The following is a 24,196-nucleotide window of genomic DNA, read 5'->3' on the forward strand; positions in this document are numbered from 1 at the left end:
AAAAAACTACATATGATTAAAAAAAAAAAAAAAGTTAAGTTTGAGTTTTTTATACTTTCGTAAAGCGGATAACTCGCTCCAAAACGAGGTTGAGACCTGAAGCTGAAATTTACGAGCAGCGACTGAACGCAGCCCCAGCTAACCAACTGCTGAGATTTTAAAACCAATTTAAACTGTCATGGCGGCGAGCCCCGGCGATTATTAACGTCAGTAACCGGTCTGTTTCTTACTTTCCTTCTTTTTGGGGGTCAACGTGACTTTTTTATGTAACATTAATGGGTGAAATATCCAATTATCTGTTAAAAACTGCCATTCCGTAACATTTTCTTTGGTAGTTCGCAGTTTTACCGTCACGCTCGTCAACATCATGAGGCCGGGGGTTCGAGCCCCGGTTGCGTCAGGAATGTCATCCGGGCGTCAAAACAACTGCGAGTTCACTCGCTGTGGCGACCCCTGCAGCAGGGAGCAGACGAAAAAAGAAAAAGAAAAAAAACCCAACAACTTATCACCATATTCTGACGTTTCTCTTTTTGTTCTGTGTTTTTCCTCCCGATCCTGAGCCGGAGCCATGCAGCAGGAGCTTCTGTTCAAAGTCCTGGTTATTGGAGACTTAGGAGTCGGGAAAACGTCCATAATCAAGCGGTACGTCCAGCAGGTCTTCTCCCAGCACTACAGAACCACCATCGGGGTGGACTTCGCCCTGAAGGTGCTTCAGTGGGACAGGGACACTGTGGTACGGCTGCAGCTGTGGGACATAGCAGGTCTGTCACACTTTAAGCCCAAATATAACCCCTCTCTCTGGGCTATTTGCCACTGTTGCAAACCCTGAACGCTAACCCTAGGGGTGAATTTGTATTGTAAAATTAAAACAGCCCATATTTCGCTCAAATCATGCTGCAGGTGTGGAACGTAAAAAGTCTAAAAGTTTTAACAGTAATGACAGAAAATCTACTTTTCCTCCCACCGAGTCCCCTGCATGCCTGAGTCCCTCCCTGCATTTGATGCCTGCATGAGGAATGTAGATCTTGAGCCTCCCTGTGACTCAGTAATATCACTCCTGTAGCTGCACTGACGCAGGCTTTGTGTCCTGTAGTCGGAGCTGATGGTAGCGGCGTTCGTGCCTGACGGCTGTCGTTTCTCGCACCAGGACAGGAGCGGTACGGAAACATGACTCGCGTCTACTACAGGGAGGCCGTCGGAGCGCTGGTGGTGTTTGACGTTACGAGGGCCTCCACGTTTGACGCTGTGCTCAAGTGGAAGGATGACCTGGACTCCAAGGTGTCACAGACCGAGGCTTTCCTTTCTTTCTCTCTTCCTTTGCTGTTCAATTTCAGCTACATACAACCAAAACAAACTGCCCCACTTTTATTTTTCTAAGTTTTGTTTGTGTCTGCTCTACACAAAGGTGAATTATGAGCCAGTTTTACTTTGTGCCTCCGTGAGGTCATTGTGTGCCTGTTGGGGGCTGTTTTCTCTTTGTAGTCATTTTGTGTTTCATTGACTGCCTAGAACACAAACAAATCAAGTAATAATTAGGAAAAGACTGGTCTGAATCTGCTTGTCTTTACTTGGTCGCAAACACTCAAAATTCATTGAGACAGCAATGGAAGATTCACCTGTCGCCATTCAGTCGCCAGCAGCTAGCTCTGCTGTGGAGGTGTGTGTTTTGGCAGAACCATCAATTAAAAAATTTCCCACAATGGAGCCAAGTTTGACCTTCCTGGGCTCCTGTACAAGCAAGGTGACCCATGTGGGTTTTGGATACGAGCAGCTATAGTAATTACAACAACGATTCTTGACGTCAACATTTATCTTTACAGGATTATTCAACACAACTACTTTTACGTTTCCATGCTGAATAATTACAACTTAAGCAAAAAGGAAGAGACAAGTTTCTACAATCACATCCCATCCTTTGTCTGTCCCAAGGTGACTCTGAGCTACGGCAGACCCATTCCAGCCGTACTCCTGGCCAACAAGTCGGACCAGACGGCTTCCCAGCTGCCCAAACTGGACTCCTTCTGCAGGGAGAATGGCTTCGTGGGCTGGTTTGAGACGTCCGCGAAGGTAACGTCCCTTCAAAAAGACATAAGGTTTCTGACTGACGTGGCCTCGGCGCTCTGGAAACCTGCTCTGTGAAGTGTTTAATGTCGTTGTTATTTCTATGCAAATAGGCACCATGGATGCTTTTTTTAGATTAACACCAAAATGGAGATTAAAAATGGAATGTATTGGCAAAGGAGTTCTTTAGAAGATCTAAGAGAACCCAGAATTTGAATTAGAAAATCCCTGCTCTCTGTTTTTACGTGCACAGTGCTGTAGTTTGATCTTTTTGTTTAGGTTGCTTGTTGAAGTTTACAAATTACAATCTTTCATCATATGAGCTCCGTTTAAAAAGCTAAAAAAAAGAAAAAACTAGTAAAAAATATATCAGTTTTGCTCTGAAAACAACGTAAAGCTGAAGTCTTCTCGTAGTAAGATCTATAGATGCTAAAAAGCCTGAAGTTTTTCACCTCTAAATAACATAACATAAAATAAAAAAAACTGTTAAAGATGTGAATTGGCAAACAGGAAAGAGTTTTTAGGAATCCAGCTGAATGTATTAAGTCATTGTGTAGATATTGGCTGTTGTAAAGAGACCCGTTTGTTTTCATCTCCGCCCTCAGGAGAACACAAACATCGAGGAGGCGGCGCGCTGTTTGGTGGAGCACATCCTGACCAGCGGGGGCAGCTCGCTGACGGAGCGAGAGCCCGGCTCCGTCGTTCTGTCCGGGGACGCGAGCGCCACCAGGAGTCGTTTCAGCTGTGCGCCGTGCGAAAACCGGCGAGCCTTCGCCGTGTGAGTAGATTTCAGGGCGCGGGCGTGAAGGAGAAGCTGCTTCGGGAGCTGGAGGAGACCTCCGGGACCTCTGGCAACACAAGGAGTGGAGCCCACAGAAAAGTTTTTACACAGTTTGTCTTCAAAAACATTCTCAGCATTTAACATTTGAAAAAGATGTGCGTGCATTAAATCAGAAAGATATGGTAACCTTTTTCTGGACATCTAGCTGTAATGGAAAAAAAGTGCAAACTCTGTCATTTTAGATTGTTTCTATATTTAAAAGATGGTGAATTTAAAGACATTTTTTATGTAATAGTGGTATTGTTAAAATAGGAAACAACAGTTTGAACTTTAATTCAGCCTCTGCAGATCCTCCTCTGCTGTTTATTCACTCTCAGGCCTTTAACACACATCTCTCCTGCCCTGCGCTGTAACAGCAGCCCCGTCTGGAGACAAAAAGTCATTTACTGTGCAAACCTGAAAACGACATAAGACAAGAAGCTTTGAACAACGAGATTCACCCGCAAATACGTTCTAAATGTTCTCCAAAACCGTCAATTTCGCTTCCAATCATGAAGTGCTGAGAGAAATTCTGATATAGATGAATTTCTCTGGGTTCAGATTTTATTTTGCCTGTTTGGCTTTTATTAAAAGACTATCCAGAAAGCCAATTTGTTGCGAGACAGATCATTTCACTTGGACTAAACCAGAGAAAAGACGCCACAGACGCATTAAAGACCTGGATTAGGACATCTTTGAGTTTTAAGAGGCTGCAGAATTTTAACCTATTTAGGCAAGAAAATCATAAAACTTCTATATTTTAGCTTAACGTTTTTTTCATTTTTCAGTCAAGTGTTTCTATTGTCTGTTTCAGAACAGGAAGTTTATCCTGAAACAACCTAAATGAAGAAAATTAAACAATAAAAACAGTCCACACAGAGTTTAGCATGTTCAGAATGTTTCAGAAAGTTTACCCGACGCAACAGCACAAGTCTTTCATATTAAAAAATAAATCTGGCGTACCATTCGTAAACTTCATCATCATCCCATCTGTAACAACGCGGTGTTAATGAGCGAGACCAGGTACCAAATGGGTCTTAAAACGTTCCCAACATCCGTCAACACGATGTCCAGTCAGTGATGAGTGGACCGGGGTGTCCACTTTTATTTTGCCGCAGACAAAAACACAGAAATCTGTCACAAAGAAAAAGGCGAAAATGCAGATGAGCCCTTCTATTACAGGTCAGATAATGTGTTTACTATCAGCTAATAGCTGTAAGGTGAATATCTGACTGCAGACGCGCAACAAAAAGAGCTCCTATTCATCCAGAGCTGACTCACTGTCAAACTGTAGGCTCCATTGTTGTCGAGACGTTGTTTACGGCTGTAAAATCAATATCCTGCTGGTCCAAATTCTGGCCTGCGCTGCCTTTTTTTTTTTTTTAAACGCAGCTCAGACTACACGGCCGCCTTTGTTGAGTCTGCCTCAAGTGTTTTTTTTTTCAAATTCCATATTTTTACTTCCCTCCCTTTGATGTATAATTGGTTTGACTTGTAAAGAAACACCAATTGTCTCGGCGTCTTTTGTTAAGCGGACTAAAAGAAATTTAAAAAATATCTTTACTGTTCTTCTCAGGGTTTTTTTTTCTTTTCCGTTGTTGTTGTCGTTGCATGAAGTAAGAAAATTACTCATTCAGAAATCAGAACTGTATTTGTCTGCAGCTGAATTTACACTAAAAATTCTAAAAGAAGAAACAAGCTTCACAAAAAAAATGAATTATTACACTTAAGTAGCATCTGAAAGTCTGTAAATAAACAAGAGGAATAAAGACAACCAGAAGTAATAAGCTAAATTTAAAGTTTAGCAGGATAAGAACCTTGTTTTATTACTAAGATTCAACCCCTGACGTTAGAAAAAGGCAAATAAAGCTAAAAAAAATAGGCTGACTAAATCCTGGAGAGCAAAAAAAAAAAAGAAAAAAGTTTTGCATCATTTGCTTTACTCTATAACTTCAGATTACAAAATTATTTATTTAGCAGATGCTTTTATGCAAATCAGCTAATAACAATCTTCATAAATAAGCCAATAAACATCAGTTTTGCCCTAAAACACCTAAATATGGGGTGAGGCTGTCACAGAAACTAAATAACCTTGATCCTGAAACAGAGAATCAAGGATGTATTTATAGAAGCCCATCAGGAATCAGGAGTACCAGGTATCCAGGACAAACAAACTATGTTATTTATTTAGAGAAGTTATGAAAAGATAGATATCAGAGAGTCCTGATTGATGGAGCCAAATCAGACTGGACAAGAGTAGTGAGTGGAATCCCTCAGGGGTTAATCCTGGGCAAAAATTCTCTTTCTTATCTTTATATAACTTACAGCGTGTTTCTAAGAAGGTGAAGTTGTTATTTACAGATGACACTAGCTTAGTGGTTAGCACTGTTGCCTTTTAGCAATTAGGACCTGGGTTGGACCTGGGGTCTTTCTGTGTGGAGTTTGCATGGATTTTCTCCCCCAGTCTTAAAACATGCATGTTAGGCTGCGTTCAGGCCTCACTTAAAAAAACAAACAAAAAAAAGGAAATCTGTGATCTCAATGGGATTTGCCTAGTTAAATGAAGGTTAATAAAATAAAATACTTTATGCAGTGGCAACTTGTAGCAGTCGTCAAACATTGCAAGATGTTTTTTTTTAAGATTGTATAAAATATCACAAAGTACGCAACAGTAGTTTGCAAAAAGCAGAATAAAAAAAAAACAACTAAACAAAGCAAGCTCCACTTGTTCCTGTTTACGAGTAAGCTAGCGTTAGCATCGCAGCTGCTAGCCACGGCTACAGGAAGTTAGAAAAGTAACTGTTTTAAAAAAAACTCCCATGATCCTTTGCTTTAACTGTGAACAGCAGCCAATGACGTAATGTATAGAATATACGTCACTTGTAGCAACCGTTTAGACAGCTAGCCTAACGGTTGTGGAGTGTGTTGTAGTTTTAATGTCGGCGTTGCTAAGAAAGTTACTTCAAATTTGACAATTTATCGCTGCCGTGATAAAAATGCTTCCAACAGTAAGGGATATTCTGCCAGGTAAGGCCGTGAAAAGCCACACACACACACACCGCTGTAGGCTAGCTGAAGCTACATTTGGGAACCATGACGCTAAAGTGATTAATTAGTTAGCTCCCACTTGGGAACGCGGCGGTCATTGAACGTGTCGTATTGCAGAAGGGCAGCAGGTAGCTTCAGAGTGAGTAACCTACACAATTACATCAAGGTGAGAAACCAGCAGATACCGTTCTTCGCCTTGAAACCCGCCTTCTGCTTTAAGATTCCCTCCCCCGGACCAAGTGGCCCAATCGCCCTTCTTTCTCTGTCACCTGATTCATGTGCTGCCATTTTACACACAAGTTTAACTGACATATTTAAAAAAAAATCTATCTGAATTTGTGTATCGGCAACCTTTAAACAGAAATCCTCCCTTTTTTGTACGGGAAAATAAAAAAAGGAAAAAGGTTGGTGCAGCCAGTGCGGTGAGCTGCGGGGTTCAGAGAGGTGTCTGCGGTCGGATCGGGAGGATTCAGAGGACACAGACCGGCTGAAGAAGAAGAAGAGGAGAAAAAGCCGCAAAGAGAGGAAGGACAATGCTGCTTTTTTGTTAACGAGGCGAGCGTTCGGTCGTAGGACATGCCGCAGACATCCGACCATATTTTTGATTCTTGATATTCCGGCGTCCTTCCTGTTTTATTTATTTATTTTATTTTTTTTTTTTTCCCCACACGGGGACACATCCAATTAAAGCGCCTTTCATTGTATTGTCTTCATAGCAGCAGCTTCTTCTCTTTGTAGCCGCTTTTATTCCACCCTTTAGATGAGTTTTAGACGCTTTTCTGGACGCGAAGGTCTTCTGTAATTTTTTTCTTTTCTTTTCTTTTCTTTTTTTTTGGGTGGGGGGGAGGGTGGTCGCCGCATGAATTCTCCCACCGGATCCTCGTCGGTGTTCTCTGCTGCTGCTTCTGTGCTCTTCCTCCTCCTCCTCCTCACAGAGGGCACTACCCTCCTCCCTGCCACTAAAGACATTTTGATCGTCCTCCCCGGTTCCCCCCACCCGGACATCACCACCACCACCACCACCACCAGCAGCAGCAGCACCCCGTCCTCCTCCTCCACCTCCTCCTCCTCCTCCTCCTCTTCCTCCTCCTCTGTAACATGTCGGGACAGTCGTTGACGGACCGGATCGCCGCCGCGCAGCACAGCATGACCGGCTCTGCCATCAGCAAAGCCGTCTGCAAGGCCACGACGCACGAAGTCAGCGGACCCAAGAAGAAGCACCTCGACTGTAGGTTTCGGCATGCCTTCACTCCTCACTGTACAGATAGACAGGCTGCATGCGTGCTTCCTCACAAAGGACAGCTTGTACGAACAGCATCCGACCCGGTTCGGGGTTTCATTAGAGCCCCCCCATTCCCTTGTAGGTTCAGGCTGGACGCACAGCAACGAGTCCGAGCTGAAAGGTTTAAGGGAAGAAAAAGAAAAGAAGCCAGGATTGGCACTATCTGGGCATGCCATTCAGAGGAAATAGGCCACTCTGGCTAAAAAAAAGAAAGAAAGGGTAATCACATTGCTTTATAGTGTAAGGCCTATCTATTATTAACGCCACTATATCAGCAGCATACATCCCTCTGGAGACACTTCAGTACATAATGTGCATTTATCTTCATCCTCATTTCCATTACCTCTCATTCAAGTTCACTGGTGTTTTCTCATTAATGAATGTCCTGCTGTCAGTACCGAGGTGCTAAAAGAAAGAAAAAAAAAACCCCACTGTGTGTGATTGTGTGTGTATTTGTGGTGGGCGTTACAGCAAGGCCCAGGAAATTCTGCTTCTTTATCTCCACGTCCTGCTGATCACCTGTGTGTGTGTGTGCTGTCTGCACCTGCAAGAGGCTTCCTTACATGTAGATTGTTCACCTGGGATTATCTAGTTTTTAAAAGCTTCTTTATAATCGGGATCAATAGAGAGCACGGTTAATCAATGGAGCTGCCAGTCAGACTCACACAGGGAGTCCAAGTCCAGACAGACAGACGGACGGACAGACAGACAGGCGGGCAGGCAGGCAGACAGGCGGGCAAAAGAGCGAGATTGGCTAACCCAGGAGAAAATGTGGATAAATCAAGTCTGAGAGACACCATGAGGCAAGAAGCCAAACAGCCCGAGAGCCAGGCATCCAAACTGCACCGCCAGCCAGCCAGCCAGCCAGCAAGTTTGGCAGCAGATTACTCAATCATGTCCACAGCAGAGATGCTAGTAATTTAGATTTAACACTAAAATAATACTGCCTCTGAATTTACTCTACTAAAAAAATACTCTAACATTCAGTGGGGCGTCTAAAAAACAAAACAAAACATGAGGATATGTTCTTACTGTAAAAAGGAACCAGTTCGTTTTGAACAAATACAACCCAAAATGTTGGGACATTGTGTAAAATGTAAATAAGAACAGAATGCGGTGATCTGCAGATCTCTCAAACCAGTAATTTGTCTGCGATGGAAGATATCAAATGCTTCAGTAATTTATTTTAAGGATGTGTTGTGAGTGATTCTCAGCTACTAACACATCGAATTGTAGCTCAGTGTCTGTTAAACTGACCGAGATTTTGTCTTGGTTAAGGTTGATTAGCTGAACTGTGGTGGCCATCTTGAATCAGGCTGACTCCAAAGGTTAATCAGTTGTACAGATGTGCATCCAATAATTACCTTCTGAGCATTTTACTGAAGTCTGCCCAGTGGCTCAGGAGATATTTTGCTAACAGAGAGACACACCGCCCACAGCAGAAAGGCCTGAAACAATCAGATGAAGTTCTTAATCTGAGCTGTTATTGGTTAACATGTTCAAGCCCACTGTAGATGTTTGAATCATGCCCACTTTATTTGCCCACCATGATTGGCGCCAGACGTCTCATAAACGAGTCAAAAAGCTGAGGTTCTGAAAAAGGATCCAAAGCTTTTTATAACAACTGGACGAATTTCCAGCTGTTGAATGCGTTTTATCCAACCGCTTCCAAAGAGGACAAAGACGTTCCTCCCAGACTTGAGTCGGTTTACCTGGTCAGGGTGATTCCATGATGCATTTTATTATTATTATCTTTCGTGAAATACGACTGAAGGAGCTACATGCCTGCTTTGGTTAATTTTCAAAATCAGATACAGTGCTGTGTGTTTTTGCTTTTTCTTTGTCGCACACATTTCAGATCATCAGACAAATGTTAAAGTTAAAATCATAAAGTAAGAACCAAACTCTGCACGACCTGTTCCTCATATCGATGGCTAAAAATAAAATTGTAAGCAGAATTTGTGACCGGATGCCAACTACTAAGTTTAAGTTGAACATTAGCAGTTGGTGAAATGGAGAACAAATCTGAGTAAATGCGTACCAACGCATCAAAACGGTCTTATTTGTCCCTGTTGTTGACCTATTTTCAGTCACTTCGGATGTTTCTTCGGCTGTTTCCGTGGGTAAGCAGACACACGTGGTAGGTGGCAGATGTTCACGAGTTGTGCTTACGAAGTTTAAATTAACCACCCAAATGAGAAACAAACTGCAGATTTTGTCTTAAGAGCTTTTTATCCTCAACCATCATTTGAGAACTGAATTTTGTATTTACTCAGGTGATCTTTGTCTGCTGATGTAAAAAGTCTAGAAAAAAAACAAAAGCAGAAGAAATTTGTAAGGAGGCAAATACTTTTTCAGAGCACAAACTGTTGAAAGGTGAACAGGAAACGTCTTTTTGATGAGGAAGACAGTGGAGCCAGTCCTTCAACCGGCTGAAAAAAACCTTGAAGGGAATTTAAAAAAAAAAGTGAACCCAACTTCTGCTAAAGAAGCTTCTGATGAGTCATCTGTGAGCTATCTCAGGTTTTCACTTATGTGATGCCCACGCTTTTTTCTTTGTGCTCTGCGTTCGAGTCTCTTTTTTTTATTTTTTCTCCTCTTCAGCCTGGTAAACGGGGACCAGAAAAAGGCGACGCTTCGTAACAGAATGTTTAGAAAAGCTCTCAGCGGGGAACGACACCGGAAATCAAAACAGAATGAACGCGGGGGACAGAAATTAGAGCTGAGGAGGGTAAGAAAAATGACTCGCAGGTTTAAAAATAAAAATACTTTTCCCTAATAATAGTAGTTTGTACGAACTAGTAACAATTAAAGGCATAGCATGTCTTGAGGAAATGCACATCGCCTGCCATCTTTTATCTATCTATTAATCTCATGATATTGCTAGATCAAATTCTAGCTCTGACTAAATTATAGCCATCTTTGTGTGTGGTAAGATTGCTTTGCAGTAGCAACCATCTTGAATCAAGTTGATTTCATCGGTTAATTGGTCGTAGATGTCCGTCCTCTGTAAATGTTTACAAAGTTCCATTAAAATCCATTCAGTGGTTCACAAAATATTTAGCTAATAATACAGAGAAATGCACACAGGCATGGGGAAAGCATTGCTGCTCCGCCTTTGCCTTCATATTTACGTATGAATGCACCGTACCTGTAAGCAGAGAAAGCGATTTTTTTAGAAACTTTGAGATTCCTTTTTGTAGCCTAAGAAATATCGACCAACTGAGCTTCAGCGAGCTTTAACGCTGCAGGTAAACACGGCGAGTAGGAGAGACGCAACAAATGTGCCAGAATCAATAGTGTCATCAGCTATTGTCTGCAACAATTTAGCTTTTGATTATTATTTTTAATTCATCAATATTTCAGCAAGATTAAAGCCTTGCATGCCTAAAAGCTTTAGAACGAAAACCTTGGAGGAAATCCAGCCTACATTTATCAGCGCGGATCGGAAAATAAAAGACGGTCACCTGGGAAACAATTCTGAACCAGATTGCCTGTAATTTCAGTGGTTCGGTATTTATCCGTCCTCTGCAGGCAGCGTTAAAATAAAGATGAATTGCAGTGCCGCTTTCCCAAATATACAGCTCAAACACAAGCTGCTGGTGGATGTTATTCAACACGATTGCACGTCTTTAAAGTCAGTCTCTATGGTGATATTGATGTCAGGTTTTGATTAATTGCTGCCAATAGCAGATAATAATTAAAGACCTGGCATTCCCTGAAGGAATGCAGTACCTGATGTAGATGACTCTCAGCTATTCCCAGAACAAATGTTAACTCAATATTCGTAAAACTGACTGGGTTGTAGCTTTTCTTTGTGTCTGCTAAGCTCGATTAGCTGAGGCAGCCATCTTGAATCCAAAGTTAACTCCAAATGACGATCAGTTGTAGATGTACATCCAGTGGTTATTTCCTGAGAGTTTCGTTAAAATCCTACCAGTGGGTCATGAGATATTTTTGCTAACAGGCAAACTAATGAACACGAAAACACAGGCTGGTACATGATCGCCCGCATTTCATGGCAGTGGGCGGAAATAAACATGAAAGTAACGATTAGGAAAATGACCTGCTGGCCTCAAAGCTGAATCATCAGTTTCAATCGTTATATTACTTCCGTCGACGGGTGTCATATCATTCTTATATTATTTTTTTCCCCAAATGGAACAAAATTAGTTGAAAACCATAAATTGCCTTATTTCCACAGTGCTTTTATCCTGGCTGCCATATTAAGTAAAAATGACACAAAGAGTCACAGAGAATTGACAAGAGACGTGCAAAAATCCAAAGGATGACGAAGCCTTGCCTCACAGGCAGTCTGACAGCACAGCAATGGGCTTAAATGGAAACCACTTACTCCTGTGTGTGTGTGAGTGTGTGTGTGTGTGTGTCAGCTTAATGACCTTATCTTTTCAGAACAATTTCTTGCCCTCAATAATTTTTAATTTCATCTTAAGCCAAGGTCTTAAAACTGAGTGAATAAAGTTTTTATTGCTTTTTACAGTAAGTCTCTTTATGAGTGACTAAATATCTTCAATCTCACACACAATGTGACGCACCAGTCTTTTATTTTATCCTAATTGTCGCCCACCGCCAAAGACGAAAGATGTGTGTGTGTGTGCGTTTGTCTGTACTATTAGCAGAATATCTCTTGTACTACTGGATGGATTTTAGTGAGACTCTCAGGAAGGAATTACTCTACAAGTACATCTACAACTGATTAACGATTGGAGTCAACCAAATTCAAGATGGACGCCACAGCCAACTGATGTAGGGATCACAAAAATAACTGTAACTTAGTCAACTGCACAGATATTGAGCTAAAGTTTGACGTGTTGGTAGCTGAGAATTGTCCCCAACGTTAATCCTCAGCGTTAGCCCAAAACAGCGTGAACACCTGGCATGAAAGGTGGAACGCTGTCTTAAAGTTTTAAAACAACATCCTGCCTGACACTGATAGCATAAACCTTATTCCCAATCAGATTATTGATTGATATACAGACTGCAGATTATCAGATGTACCAGTTTTCTTATCATATAATCGATAGTTTATTACCTCCCTTTGACTATCAGCACTTCCACAGACTTTAATCCTGGCTTGTGTATGGTCATTTAAAGAGAGGGGGGGTATGATATAGGAACATCTAACTGGAGAATTTTTTATTTAGATTCAGAGATTTAATGTACAGTTGCTAGAAAATGTCAAAAAGGCTTCTTATTTACGCCTTGATGTAAATGAGCCTCTTTAGATCAACATTATCCTTACGGGTTTTTCGGCTCCTACCTACCTGCTTCGGCAGCTGGTTTTTGGCTATGTTTGTGTAAAACAGATCGCATCAGTGCTCTGGAGCTTCTCGGCAAGCGCGGATCAGTCAAGATAAGATACTTATACACATGGCACCGTTGTTGCCTTCGTGGAACTGTTTTTATAAGTCTGTGGTTCAGGCTGCTGTGCAGATGGTGACTGTGAAGGACGTATGAGACATGCAGCTTCCTCCCCCTCAACAAGAGAGCCGCAGGCTTCCTAAAGCTGCAGAAAAATGGCTCAAAGAGAGATTTAGCCTTTCACCTAGCCTCTAAGCTCCTAGCAGCCTGATTCCAATGGGCTCATAGGGTCTATCGCACTCCCCCCGGATGTTTTTTTTTTGTTGAACTCCTGACTGGTCAGGGCTTCAGAGCCAGAACAGAAACCTCTTTCATATTAAACAAAGTGGTCATAATGTAACGGCTGGTTGTTGTATGAGACATTATTCTGAGAAGAAAGTCTCTGTTCCAGAGCTAAAGGTGGTTACAAATGTCTGTGGGTTTTTGAATTAAATTTAATGGGACTTTTCTTGTATCTAATAAAAACACGTTTCACTCTCTACTTCTTAGAGGTGTGCAGACCTTTGACTAATATTTGGCCCTTAAGCAGGAGACAAATGTCATGACATTATCGCTGCAGAGGGAACGTGAGGAAGTTCAATTTTTAAAATTTATTAATTTTTTTATTGCAGGTAAACCTGAACGTGTCTAGGAACTGTATTCAGCGTTATTCTTGTTATTGACTGTGTTGCTCCTGCTGAGGCTTTTTGTTTTTTTTTACACCGATAAAGTAAAAATGAAATGAAGCCGAACAGGAATAGCCGAGGCGGGTTGCTGGAGCTTTTTGGTGCTTTCAGTGCATCAAATGTGTAACCATGGTACCAACACGGACTTTTGGGTGCAGAAGACAGCTCTCCGTGTTAAAATAAGCCATGATAGCCCTATTTGCCTCTGAAACTACCTCGGAGTTTCTCAGCCTCTGTATGTGAGCTTCAGCTTACCTCCGACTGGTTTTGCCGACTTCTGCATTTCCCCGCAACTTCATAAACACGCTTCAGTTTTTGTGTCGCAGCAGTTCTCCATCCCCTGTTGGCCTTTCTTGTGTTTCTTATTACATTTCAGCTCAACAGTCTGCTTTAGGAGTCTGTTATGTTTCCAAGTATTTTTAAAAATCTATTTGTTTATCACTTTCAAATGTTCTCAGCTGCATACGGTATTTTTTGGCATACATTTTGAAATAATTCTCCAACATAATATGAATGTGTTTATCAACCGCCACCAAAGGTGAAATATTTTTGAACATGAAGCAATGTTTTTGCCTGTATCTGTAGCCAAATATCTCATGAACCACTGGACACATTTTAATTAAACTCAGAAAGTAATCATTCGATGTAACAATATAACTGTTTCACTTTTGGAGTCAACCCATATCAAGATGGCTGCCACAGTTAGCAACACTAACCAAGACAAAAATGTCTATAACTCAGCCAGTTTTACAGATAATGAGCTAAACTTGGATATGGTAGTAGGTGAGAGTATATATATATACTGCATGAGGTCGCACATATCGTTATTTTCAAGGTTTGACCAAATCGTCTGCAGCTCCGTCATTTCTCAACAGAGGAGGACAACATGCATTCCTCCGAGGAACGCTAGGCCTTTACTTGTTACAGTAATGAAACACTTTAGGTTGGCCTTGTTTTCAGACTTTACAGTGCTTATCGTGAACTCCACATAACAGGACATGACTGGAACAGGAGCGTGTTCAAAGACCTGTGCAGTGAAACAGATGCCTCATGTGCCGGCCGTTCTGAGCCGCAGCCAGATTCAGAAAGAACTTGGGAGCATTGTTCGTACAGTCTGCCCCACTTGTTTAAATTCTAAATCACTTCTTATCCTTTTCTAATGCGCTTCACAGCAAATGTAAAAACCCTTTGAATCACACTCAGCCCGCTGTTTGTCTGACCCCTAACGTTTGTCAAACTACACAACCTGAGCTGCTTTCTGTAGAGATGTGCTCCACATTTAACTCCAGCTCCAGATAACTGAAATACATATCCATTATAATAAATAAGTAGCTCTGCTGGATTACAGCTACAAAATGGTTTTGTGATACAATAGCTCTGGTTCCGATTCATCTGCCTGTACAGTCTGGTATTAAAAGCTTTTATTTTTATATTTGTGTGCAGCCAGTGAAAATGAATGCAGCAGTCGATGCGACTACAGTCGTCACGCTTGTTTGCTCATTCCATTGATTCAGAACAACTCTACTTTTGAGCTCTCCAAGCATATAAATTACTGTTTTGCCATGTGGCTGCTGCTTTTTACACACGGTTACTTACAGTAAGTGAGCGGGTTGACTGATAGTTTAAAGAAAATGTATCTAAATCCACAAACAGAACCTGTTCCTGTCGTTTCCTGACACCTTTCATTAAAGTCTGAATTCTTTGTGTCCTCCAGACCTGATCCACTGCACCAATGAGCTGAACGTCAGCATCCCCCATCTGGCAGACACGCTGCTGGAGCGCACGGCAAGCAACAGCTGGATTGTGGTTTTCAAAGCGCTCATCACCACACACCACCTCATGATGTACGGCAACGAGGTGAGCGAAACGTATCGAAGCGTGGATGCCCGGGGCATAAAAAGGGATTCTTTTTTAAAATTCTCGTAACGACAGGAAAATAGTTTATGTCGACACGGCGAACGCGTTTTAAGAAAATCAGAAAGGTTTTATTGCCTCAGCAAAACAAACTTAATGCTTTTATGTCGTCGCACACAAAGCTAAACCGGTAATTCAGATCTTTTGCAACAGAGTTCTGTGGAAAGGTTGTGAACAGTTAATATCTTACCTGTTTTAGAAAGTTTAAGTTTATTTCTGATTGGATTTAGGAACTAAGGACCAAAGTAGATTGCTACCACCTTAAACAGTTCCAGTATCTAAAGATTTCAAAGCAGTTGGTGTAAACACTATTTAAAAAAAAAAGAAAAAAAAATCTTTACACAACCATCAATTTCACAGCAACCTGGAAGTGCTACAGCTAGCTGCTGCTAGTAGCAGTACTATTTGTGCTTGAATAAAAAAGAATTATTTGTAAAACTAGTAAGGATGTAAAGGTTTATAAAATGGCATGAGTGTTATGAAATCTTTGAGATTGGAGTTGTTTTAAAGGGATAGTCTGGTCATTTTTGAAGTGATGTTATGACATAGTTATCAACAGTACCTTATCAACCATGACAATAGTCAGAGCGGAGCATGAAAAAAAGCAAAGAGGTTTTCGCCCAGGTGAGACTAACGGCAAGCTGAATGATGGCACGCATTCTCAAAAACATCCCACCCGTGTAAAAGACGGTACATTAGCAAACATGAAACCTCTGCATTTTTGACACCATTTGTTTAGTTTGTGTGTGTGAGCTCTATGATTGATGTCACAGATGATAATGTCATCACTTCAAAAATGACCAGACTATTCCTTTAATATAAAAGCATTACATTTTAGTCTTGGCCACGTTTAGACGAGCTATCAGTTCGTTCAGATTTAAACTTTGTTTCTCCAAACTGAGGCAGTTCAAAGAGCTATCTACAACAGGTAAGATATTATTATTTTTGTAATCTTCCCACAGAACTCTACTTCAGAAGATCTGAACTATTGCTCTAAAAAAAATTTAAAAAATCAGAAAGCATTTTTGAAAACTGAAAAATATTAAAAGCAAAGAAACTACTGTGCTTAAAGAGTAAATTAGATGCAAAATCATAGATATGTTCAGTATTTTGAGTGGTGTAGAAAACAAGCAAGTGGATATTGTCTTTATAGGCCTTGTTTTTGTGTTTTAGTAAAAGGATCGGTTTAATCAAAGGACAAAAATACGTTACCTGTATAAACTGGCACTGTTTGCACAGAGACATAAAAGAGACACTGAACATTTTTTCCAGTCAGAGCTGGAGTTATCGACTTCTCTAAAGAAGTCTGACATATTGCTCTCCAGGTAGCAGCAGTATCTCTCCAACTCTCACAGTGGGATTCTTTGAAGCCGCGCCGTCCACGTGTCCAACACGAACTGATGAAGCATCCCGCTGACATTTCAATGACCGCCGTGACAAATCACTGCGCTCCGCCGCTCGCCCTACAAGATCACCGAGTGGAACATCAAATATGTTAAATGATGAGTGGCTCAGATACAAAAAACAGAAAAAAATACAAGAGAAAGCTTGCTGCAGACGTTACTGTGGGGATGATTACTCTCTCGAAACACGCAAGTGCTTTCAAGTTTTTTAAGGGTTGCTGAAACTGACTGAATGTTCCTGCATCGCCCCAATTAAGGCAAGAGGACTGCTGCAGAAAACTGAGCAGATACGTAAGTGAAAACACGACTGCTGTTGAGATTGTGAGAGATGCTATTAAGCCTTTAACTCCGCCATGTTTGTCCCAGAACATGCAAACCACTTCTTTAACCAAGTCTAATTTAAATGTTATGTATTTAGTGCTATAATTTAAAAAGTCACCCGCCACCTTGCGTTTCAAAACAATCTATTATCTTCAGGTATGTGTTGGAAACGACTCTCAGATAATACCACACCAGGGTTTTTCCATATTGAAGGTTGATTCCAAAAGTTATTCAATGTACATCCAGTTTACTTTCTTAGTTTTATTAAAATCCGTCCACTGCTTCATGAGATGTTTTGCTAACAGACAGACAGGGCTGATGTTAAAGTTTTAAACATGTGATCTGTTAGTTCTTGGTGTATGTTGAAATGACTCTCAGCTACTATCACACCAAATCTTAGCCCAATAGCTGTAAAATTTACTGCAGTAACCCCATTTTTTTGTGTTTGCTAATATTACTTAGCTCATGCTTAAAACTTTGGCGTGCAAGATGGCGGTCAATGTGCATTCCTTCATTAATGTCTGCAAACACACAAAAATCATTCAGTTGCTCTTTCAGCAGCTTAGAAGCAATGGCAGGACCACAGGTACACCTGCTGTTTTTAACACCATTTGTTAGCTAAATGCAAACTGGGTGAACATGCTGAATAAACATGGAATCTGTAGGTGAGACATTAAAAACGTTGCAGAAATGACCAATAAGGGCGGCAAACCTTTGTTCCCTCCATGATATTTATTAGTCATTTGACACAGAAAGTCAAGCCAGGAAACTGTTAATGAGGTGCAAGGCGACTTTTGTTCAGTGTAAAATAGGCTTTAGAGAATAATTCCACCTACGCAACCCGCTTTAGACCATTTTATGTACTAAAAGACATGAATTTGTATTTTCTATATAAAAGTGTAACCTTGCCACTTTCTAGAAACTAGAAACATGTCAGCTCAGTGTTTCCAAGTGAAAACAGCTCAGATCTGCTTCCATACTGATCTCACATTTGAAGTGAGAAAGAAAAGTTTCACACTTTGGTCCACCGTGACTCCTTCATCCTCCTAACGGGAGATTTCTTTTAGCTAGTTGCTCATAAATATTGCCAGAATAATGACCGAGAAGTCTCCACATTATTCATTCGCTAACTTGTGTAAAATGGCATCATGAAACGAATCCCCTTTGAAGTGCTTATAAAGCTGTGACTTCTGTCTATAAGTGCACTGATATTTTACCCAAAAACCACATTTCCCATGTGATGTAAAGGGGATATAACTTAATGTTGTCAGGCAGGAAGGAGAAGATAAATTGCTAACTTTGTCCTCTGTTTTTTTTTTCTTTTCCTATCAGAGATTGATGCAGTACCTCGCCTCCAGAAACACGCTTTTCAACCTCAACAACTTTCTAGATAAGGCTGCACTACAAGGTGATTTAATGCCATTTGACTGTTTGTAGACTCAGCAGGGCTGTACGTCTAACAAAATGACTTTCTGTCGGCTTCTCCTTGGCTCTGTAACACCATCAATAAGGCAGTATTCAGAGCCTGTTTTTAAAGGTTTGGGATTGAAAAGGCGCTCTTTGTTTGCTACAAGAAGCTGCTGAATGTTGCTGAAAACTGAAACAATACTAATTCAGAAAGGAAGAAAAATTAAAAATGAAACAGCGCAAGAGCTGGTTTGACACATTAGGAAAGGTAGTTTGGTTATAAAAAATTATTACAGTTTGGATAAATTGCCAAGGTGATTGGTTTCTTAACAACTCTTTGCCCCCACAGGATATAACATGTCAACCTTTATCAGACGCTACAGCCGATACCTGAATGAAAAAGCCATGTCCTATAGACTAGCAGCAGTGGACTTCACCAAGATGAAGAGAGGGTAACACTTCAATGGCATGCAAAATCATTTCTTTCACTTCCTTCCCAACAAACGCGTTTATTCTGAGAGTTCGTTACGTGTGCGCGCTCTTGTCCGTTTCAGGGCCGACGGCGTGATGCGAACCATGAACACAGAGAAGCTGATCAAAACCCTGCCCATCATTCAGAACCAGCTCGATGCACTGCTTGATTTTCAGGTACACATACTAATCGTTTTGTCTGAAGACGCTGTAGCAAAGTACTGCGGCGTTCTGATCCGATCTCTCTTTCCTTCCTCCTTCCTGCAGCCGAACTCCAACGAGCTGACCAACGGGGTGATCAACACGGCTTTTATGCTGCTGTTTAAAGACTCCATTCGGTTGTTTGCTGCTTACAATGAAGGTGTCATCAACATGTTGGGTAAATGATCCGCTCCACGGTTTCTGTGTGGTGATTAAAAACACAGTACTGTAACTATGACCAACTCAAGTCAATCCCTCTTGGTCGCTGGTCAATCATCAGTTAATTTTCTTTTGTGGTTCTCATAATTGATTCCTAATGGAAATAACTTCTGTAAATTTAAAGGAAATAGGTTTTAAAGCAAACCAAATACATCTACTGTCTACAGACAAAGATACATTTTTGGTCCTCTTACAGCTCATGAAAACGGTGCTTCATTTCTTGTGAAAGCGATTCAGTTAAAAGCAGTTATCTATTGTATAACTGTTTAAAGGGAACAAACATGCCACTGGGTAGGTTAGTATTGTTGTGTGCACCACACTGAACATGGAGCAGAGAGAGTAAAGGTGAGAGCTGTCTGAGGAGCTCAGAGCAAAGATTATAGATATTCATATTAAAGGTAAAGGCTATAAGACCATCCTCTGACCACAGCTGCCAATATTAGTAAAAGATACAAGGTTTATAAGACTGTAGCCAACCTCCCAGGATGTGGATGCAAGAAGAAATGCGACCCCGGGTTGTTCAGATGGATAGTGCAGATGTTAAAAAAAGAGCCAAAGGAACCATTCAAGCGGAACTCCAAAGTCCATGAGTGAAGACTCAGGAGGGCTCTACTATAGGAAAAAAACACAAAAAAGCCAGACTGGAATTCACCAAAATGCATCTTGACAAGCTCCAAAGTTTCTGGGAGATGTTTTTGGGACTGATAAAATAAAATCTGAGCCTTTTGGCTCAAGTCACATCAGTGGTGTTTTTAAATTATTGTGGAGTTCCAACAAATGTATTTGCTTCTGTGAATAAATAAGTAGAGATTTTCTTTAGCTGATTGTTGTTTTTTTTCCCCTCTACAGAGAAATATTTTGACATGAAGAAGAATCAGTGCAAAGAAGCGCTGGAGATCTACAAGACCTTCCTCAACAGGATGACAAAACTGTCCGAGTTTCTGAAAGTGGCAGAGGTATTGTTTGTTCGTCCTGCTCCGTCCTCCTGTGGGTACGACAGAATAATCTGTCTGCAGTGAATCTCAGCAGCCTCCTTTTGTTTGGTTCTGTACAAATATATTAAACGGCCTACTTGTTTCACTTTCTCCAGTCACTCAGAATAATTTAATGCGCAGCTAAAAGCCAACGCCTCCTGCTGAGATTCGCTCCAGACTTCTGTTCCCCTGCGGTTCTGATTTACGGTCAATATTTTCCGACCCAAACTGACCGCAGATCAGTGACCAAGGGCTTCTTCGATTTAATCCTTAAATCTCTTTCTGCATCTAGATATTCTCCTGTTTCTGACCCTCTCTTGCCCTGCACTGGGGATTGGGTTACTCCGAGACAGTCATTAATGGTTGAGTTTTAGTCTGTCAGAGAGCCACTCGTGTACAGCTTCCAGCTGAGGGACCCCTCGCGTGCTGCCTGTTCACATGCCTGCACTGCATGCCCAAGCAAGCTCTTCTTTATCACTATCTCTGTCCCCTGTTCTACCTCTTTAATTTCTTCCCTTTTCATAAAAACACGATATATCTTATGTACATAATGGCTGTTATCCAGTGGAGCTCTTGCTAGGCTTCAAAGTGAATAAAAATAGTTTTATCCTCTTTAGACTGCGTAGCCTTTTTCCCCATGCGCCATCTTCAAAGGCTTTCTCACTGCTTGGTTTCGTTCCCATTTGGAAGAAGGTTTGGGGTGCAGCCGCTTGATCCAAAGAAAAAAAAGAAAAAAGAAAGAAAAAACAGACTAACGTTGACTTTAAGGACCCATTCATTTTACCTGTCTAACAAAATGTGTTTGTCTGTTCTGTGTGTCATCTGTGCCCCCCCTCCCCTCTCCTTCTGTTCGAAGTCAACATTAGTTGAGTGTCTTCCTTTTGGATGTTTTTCTTCCTCGTGCTCACGTGACCTGTTGTCCTCCCTCTCTGCCCCGCCTGTTCAATCAGTCGATGCGCTCAGCATTCATTTCCAACCAGTCTCCAGATTTCAATGTGTGTGTGTGTGTGTGTGTTCATATACTCTGTATATATAGCTGTTTGTATGTGTGTGTGAGTGTGTGTGCATGTGCCCTCCTCCTCTGTTGTCTTTTGTTTGTTTTCCTTTTCCAGCCACTGCATGAAGTAATGAATGCCTGGGTTTGATTCTTCTTTCTCCCTCCTCCTCCTTCACTTGCCTCCTCCCTTTTTTTTCCAACTGTGGTCTGTTTTGGTTTATTTCTTGTTTTTATTACTACATTTGGTTTATTTTCATTTTGCCTCCCTCCTCCCTTCCCTACCCTTCCCTTTTTTTGTGACACAGCGAGTTGGGATAGATCAGGGCGACAGCCCCGATCTCACACAGGTCAGTCCACATCTCATCTCAATCAGTCAATCAACCAGTCAACCAGTTTAGAAACCCGTTAAGTTAGTCCCATAATGCTTCATTCTTAACGCTCCCGTTCCCTACTCACCCTACAGACCTGCCCACTCTGCAGCTGCCCCGTCTTCTTCCTCTCTTCTTCACTCTCCTTATCTCCCTTTGCTTTGCCTCTTTTTCTGTTGGAACAGAGTCTAGAATAGAGAGGAAACCATAAATGAAGACCTGCAAATAGCTCTGAAGCAGCTTATCTTTCGCACAATTATCAGACTCTGAGGAATTTCATGTTTTTTCTTATTTGAATCACTGCAGAACAAATTTAACTTAAAGGTAAGCATTTTAAAGAATAATTTAAGCAGCTGGGTAACACAACTTTTTCTAGCTTTATTTAAAAGATGTCTGAATTTTTCCAGCAGTCTTTCTGGCATTTTCTCAGTGTAAACAATAAGACCCGTCTGTTTACCCAAAGGCTCATCATACGAAACAAAACAAGACAGCTCAACTTTATGAAATAGGTGTTTCCCCAGTATCAGCAGATCATATTTCTGAGAAGTCTACGTCCCTTTTCATTAGCTGTGGGGAGAGCAGCGAATGGTTTTTTTATTAAATAGGTTTCTGCAAATATGACTTGGATAGGTGTACATAATGCCATCATAAGTGCTGCATCTGAAGGCATTTCATGCAATTTATCCTTTTCAGTGGATGCATAATTGGTTGTCTAAAATATGTCAAAAATCCAAGTAAGAAACTGAAAAGGGTTGTTAAAATAAAACAATCATAACATTTGTAGTGCTTATGAAGACCTTATATGCCCTTATTCAACACAGTGACCCATGCCTTTACTGAGCTGTAGATATGTCTGTTTTATTTTTAAACTTTTAGCATATTCTAGAGTTCTCTGGAGAAGGATATGCAGAATTCGCATTTTATTCTCTTTCCCCCTTAAAATAAGTATACGAGACAACTTTTCTTTGTCTGTTGTGTTTTGGATTGTGCTTTCTGGTGCTGAAATGTAAAACTCTGGGTGAGAGCCGTGGTATCACATGTGGCCCAAACGAACTCCTTCATCGTTTTGTTTTTGCAACAAAGAATGCTAGCCAGCTGCTCAATGTGCATACCTGGTTTTTCATCAGATTTTTACATTTGACTGAGTTAACTTTCTTGGTTTCCAGTCAGATGCCTAACTGATCGGTACAAAATAAAATCTCCACATCTAATCTAATCAATAACCTGTTAATCTGTTTTATCAGTTAAGGTGGAATCCATGAGTTAACTCTTTTTGGATGGCGATTTTCTTTACACGTCTACGTGTGTAAGTGTGTGTGCTTATGAGAGCATCTGTGGACCGCTGGCCTCTGCATGGGCTCAGTAGATGGTATTTGTTGTCGTTTCTACTCTGGAGCCCTTCACCGGCGACGCTCTGCTCTGTCCTGATCTGTCAGTCCTGCTGCGGACTCGCTTGCATGACCCAAGGCCAACGCGTGCATGCTGGTCGACCAAACCTGATGAAACCAATTGCAAAAGCAGAACAAACGAGCTGTCGTAGAGTAGATAGTCAATCTGAGGGTGATGTCTTAATTTTGCTGCTGCTTTTTGTGTGTGTGTGAGATCAAATGAGACGTGAGGGGAAAAAAGGGTGGAAGAGAGTTTTTAGTCCCACTTTGCCTACTTGGCTGTGCTTCTAATATTTCCATATCAACTCCCCCACCCTTACCCCTCTCAGGCTCCCAACACCCTCCTGGAGGCTCTGGAGCAGCACCTAGCTTCTCTGGAGGGCAGGAAGCTCAAGGACCTGTCCGTTGCCAGCAGGTATGAGCAAATGACAAAGAAACAACTCGGATCAGCTGCGTCAGCCACTTAATATTACTTTCATTTGTTTACCAGTTCTTTTTCCCTATCAGCAATTGGGAAATTTCCTGTCAAATTTCCCTGCAGTGCTAAACTATCCTAGTATGCTGTTGATGTCCTGGTGATGCTGTTCCTAGGATCTTAATGTTATACGTAAATGCAAATTTAAACAGCACTAAACTCAAAATGTTGCAGCAGAACATATTGTTTTAAAAGTTCTTAAAAATATTTTATTTTTGACTCTACAAGACACACATTCAAACTGAAAAACCATCTGATACTGAACTTATCACAGTTACAGACTGTACTAAAGAAGTCACTTTGACTTCAGTTGGTTGTAAACTACTGTTTGGAAGCTTTTTGGTTCTTACCATCCAACTGTGACCATTATTGGACATTATTAAGTGTGTAACACATGATACTTCAAACCTGATTGGTCAGCAGATACCTTTATGTATATTTACCAAAAGGATTGGTGGGAAAAGTGTAGTAACTTAATATTTTATTAGAAAATTTTGTCTCTTTTGAATAGAAAACTGCCATAAACAGCCATCAACTTGGTGCTTTTGGTAAACCAAAACTACAAACCAGTGTCCTGTCTTATCGCATCAGAACCACATCTTAAACCAAAGGGTTGTGAATGACAAGCCACATGTGGCAGATAATGGTTTACAGGTGCTGGTCATAAAATTAGAATATCATGAAAAAGTAGATTGATTTCAGTAATTCCATTTAAAAAGTGAAACTTGTATATTATATTCATACATTACATACAAACTCATATATTTCAAATGTTTATTTCGTTTAATTTTGATGATTAC

At 41.0% G+C, this 24,196-nt stretch overlaps 2 protein-coding genes across 6 annotated transcripts in view; both read left to right on the forward strand.

The window, feature by feature from the left end:
• rab38c (RAB38c, member of RAS oncogene family) lies at positions 1-3,487 on the forward strand. The gene is made up of 4 exons (XM_017421275.3): positions 1-761; positions 1,148-1,278; positions 1,930-2,067; positions 2,667-3,487. The coding sequence occupies exons 1-4, from the start codon at positions 569-571 to the stop codon at positions 2,841-2,843; spliced, it is 639 nt and encodes a 212-aa protein (XP_017276764.1). The 5' UTR covers positions 1-568; the 3' UTR covers positions 2,844-3,487.
• A 2,307-nt stretch (positions 3,488-5,794) lies between these two features.
• The window catches only part of LOC108238961 (phosphatidylinositol-binding clathrin assembly protein), a 27,152-nt gene continuing 8,750 nt past the window's right edge, over positions 5,795-24,196 (forward strand). For 2 of the 5 annotated variants that reach the window (XM_017421359.3, XM_025007020.2), the window contains exons 1-8: positions 7,028-7,157; positions 14,973-15,115; positions 18,229-18,304; positions 18,653-18,755; positions 18,858-18,951; positions 19,042-19,153; positions 20,044-20,150; positions 23,251-23,336. In XM_017421359.3, coding sequence (XP_017276848.1) covers positions 7,028-7,157; positions 14,973-15,115; positions 18,229-18,304; positions 18,653-18,755; positions 18,858-18,951; positions 19,042-19,153; positions 20,044-20,150; positions 23,251-23,336 — 851 coding nt within the window. Of the gene's footprint in view, positions 5,909-6,191; positions 7,158-14,972; positions 15,116-18,228; positions 18,305-18,652; positions 18,756-18,857; positions 18,952-19,041; positions 19,154-20,043; positions 20,151-21,470; positions 21,513-23,250; positions 23,337-24,196 lie in introns of those variants that run through there. The other 3 variants (XM_037979162.1, XM_017421357.3, XM_037979161.1) reach the window with 3 other exon arrangements.

This window comes from Kryptolebias marmoratus, linkage group LG13 (genome assembly GCF_001649575.2).
Source record: "Kryptolebias marmoratus isolate JLee-2015 linkage group LG13, ASM164957v2, whole genome shotgun sequence".
NCBI classification, from domain to species: domain Eukaryota; kingdom Metazoa; phylum Chordata; class Actinopteri; order Cyprinodontiformes; family Rivulidae; genus Kryptolebias; species Kryptolebias marmoratus.

What these genes read in the sequence shown, in the direction of transcription:
- rab38c (XM_017421275.3), top strand. Translation starts at nt 569, where the DNA reads ATGCAGCAGGAGCTTCTGTTCAAAGTCCTGGTTATTGGAGACTTAGGA. An exon ending in AGGATGACCTGGACTCCAAG is followed by an intron (nt 1,279 to 1,929) that starts GTGTCACAGACC and finishes GTCTGTCCCAAG; the next exon opens with GTGACTCTGAGCTACGGCAG. An exon ending in GGTTTGAGACGTCCGCGAAG is followed by an intron (nt 2,068 to 2,666) that starts GTAACGTCCCTT and finishes CTCCGCCCTCAG; the next exon opens with GAGAACACAAACATCGAGGA.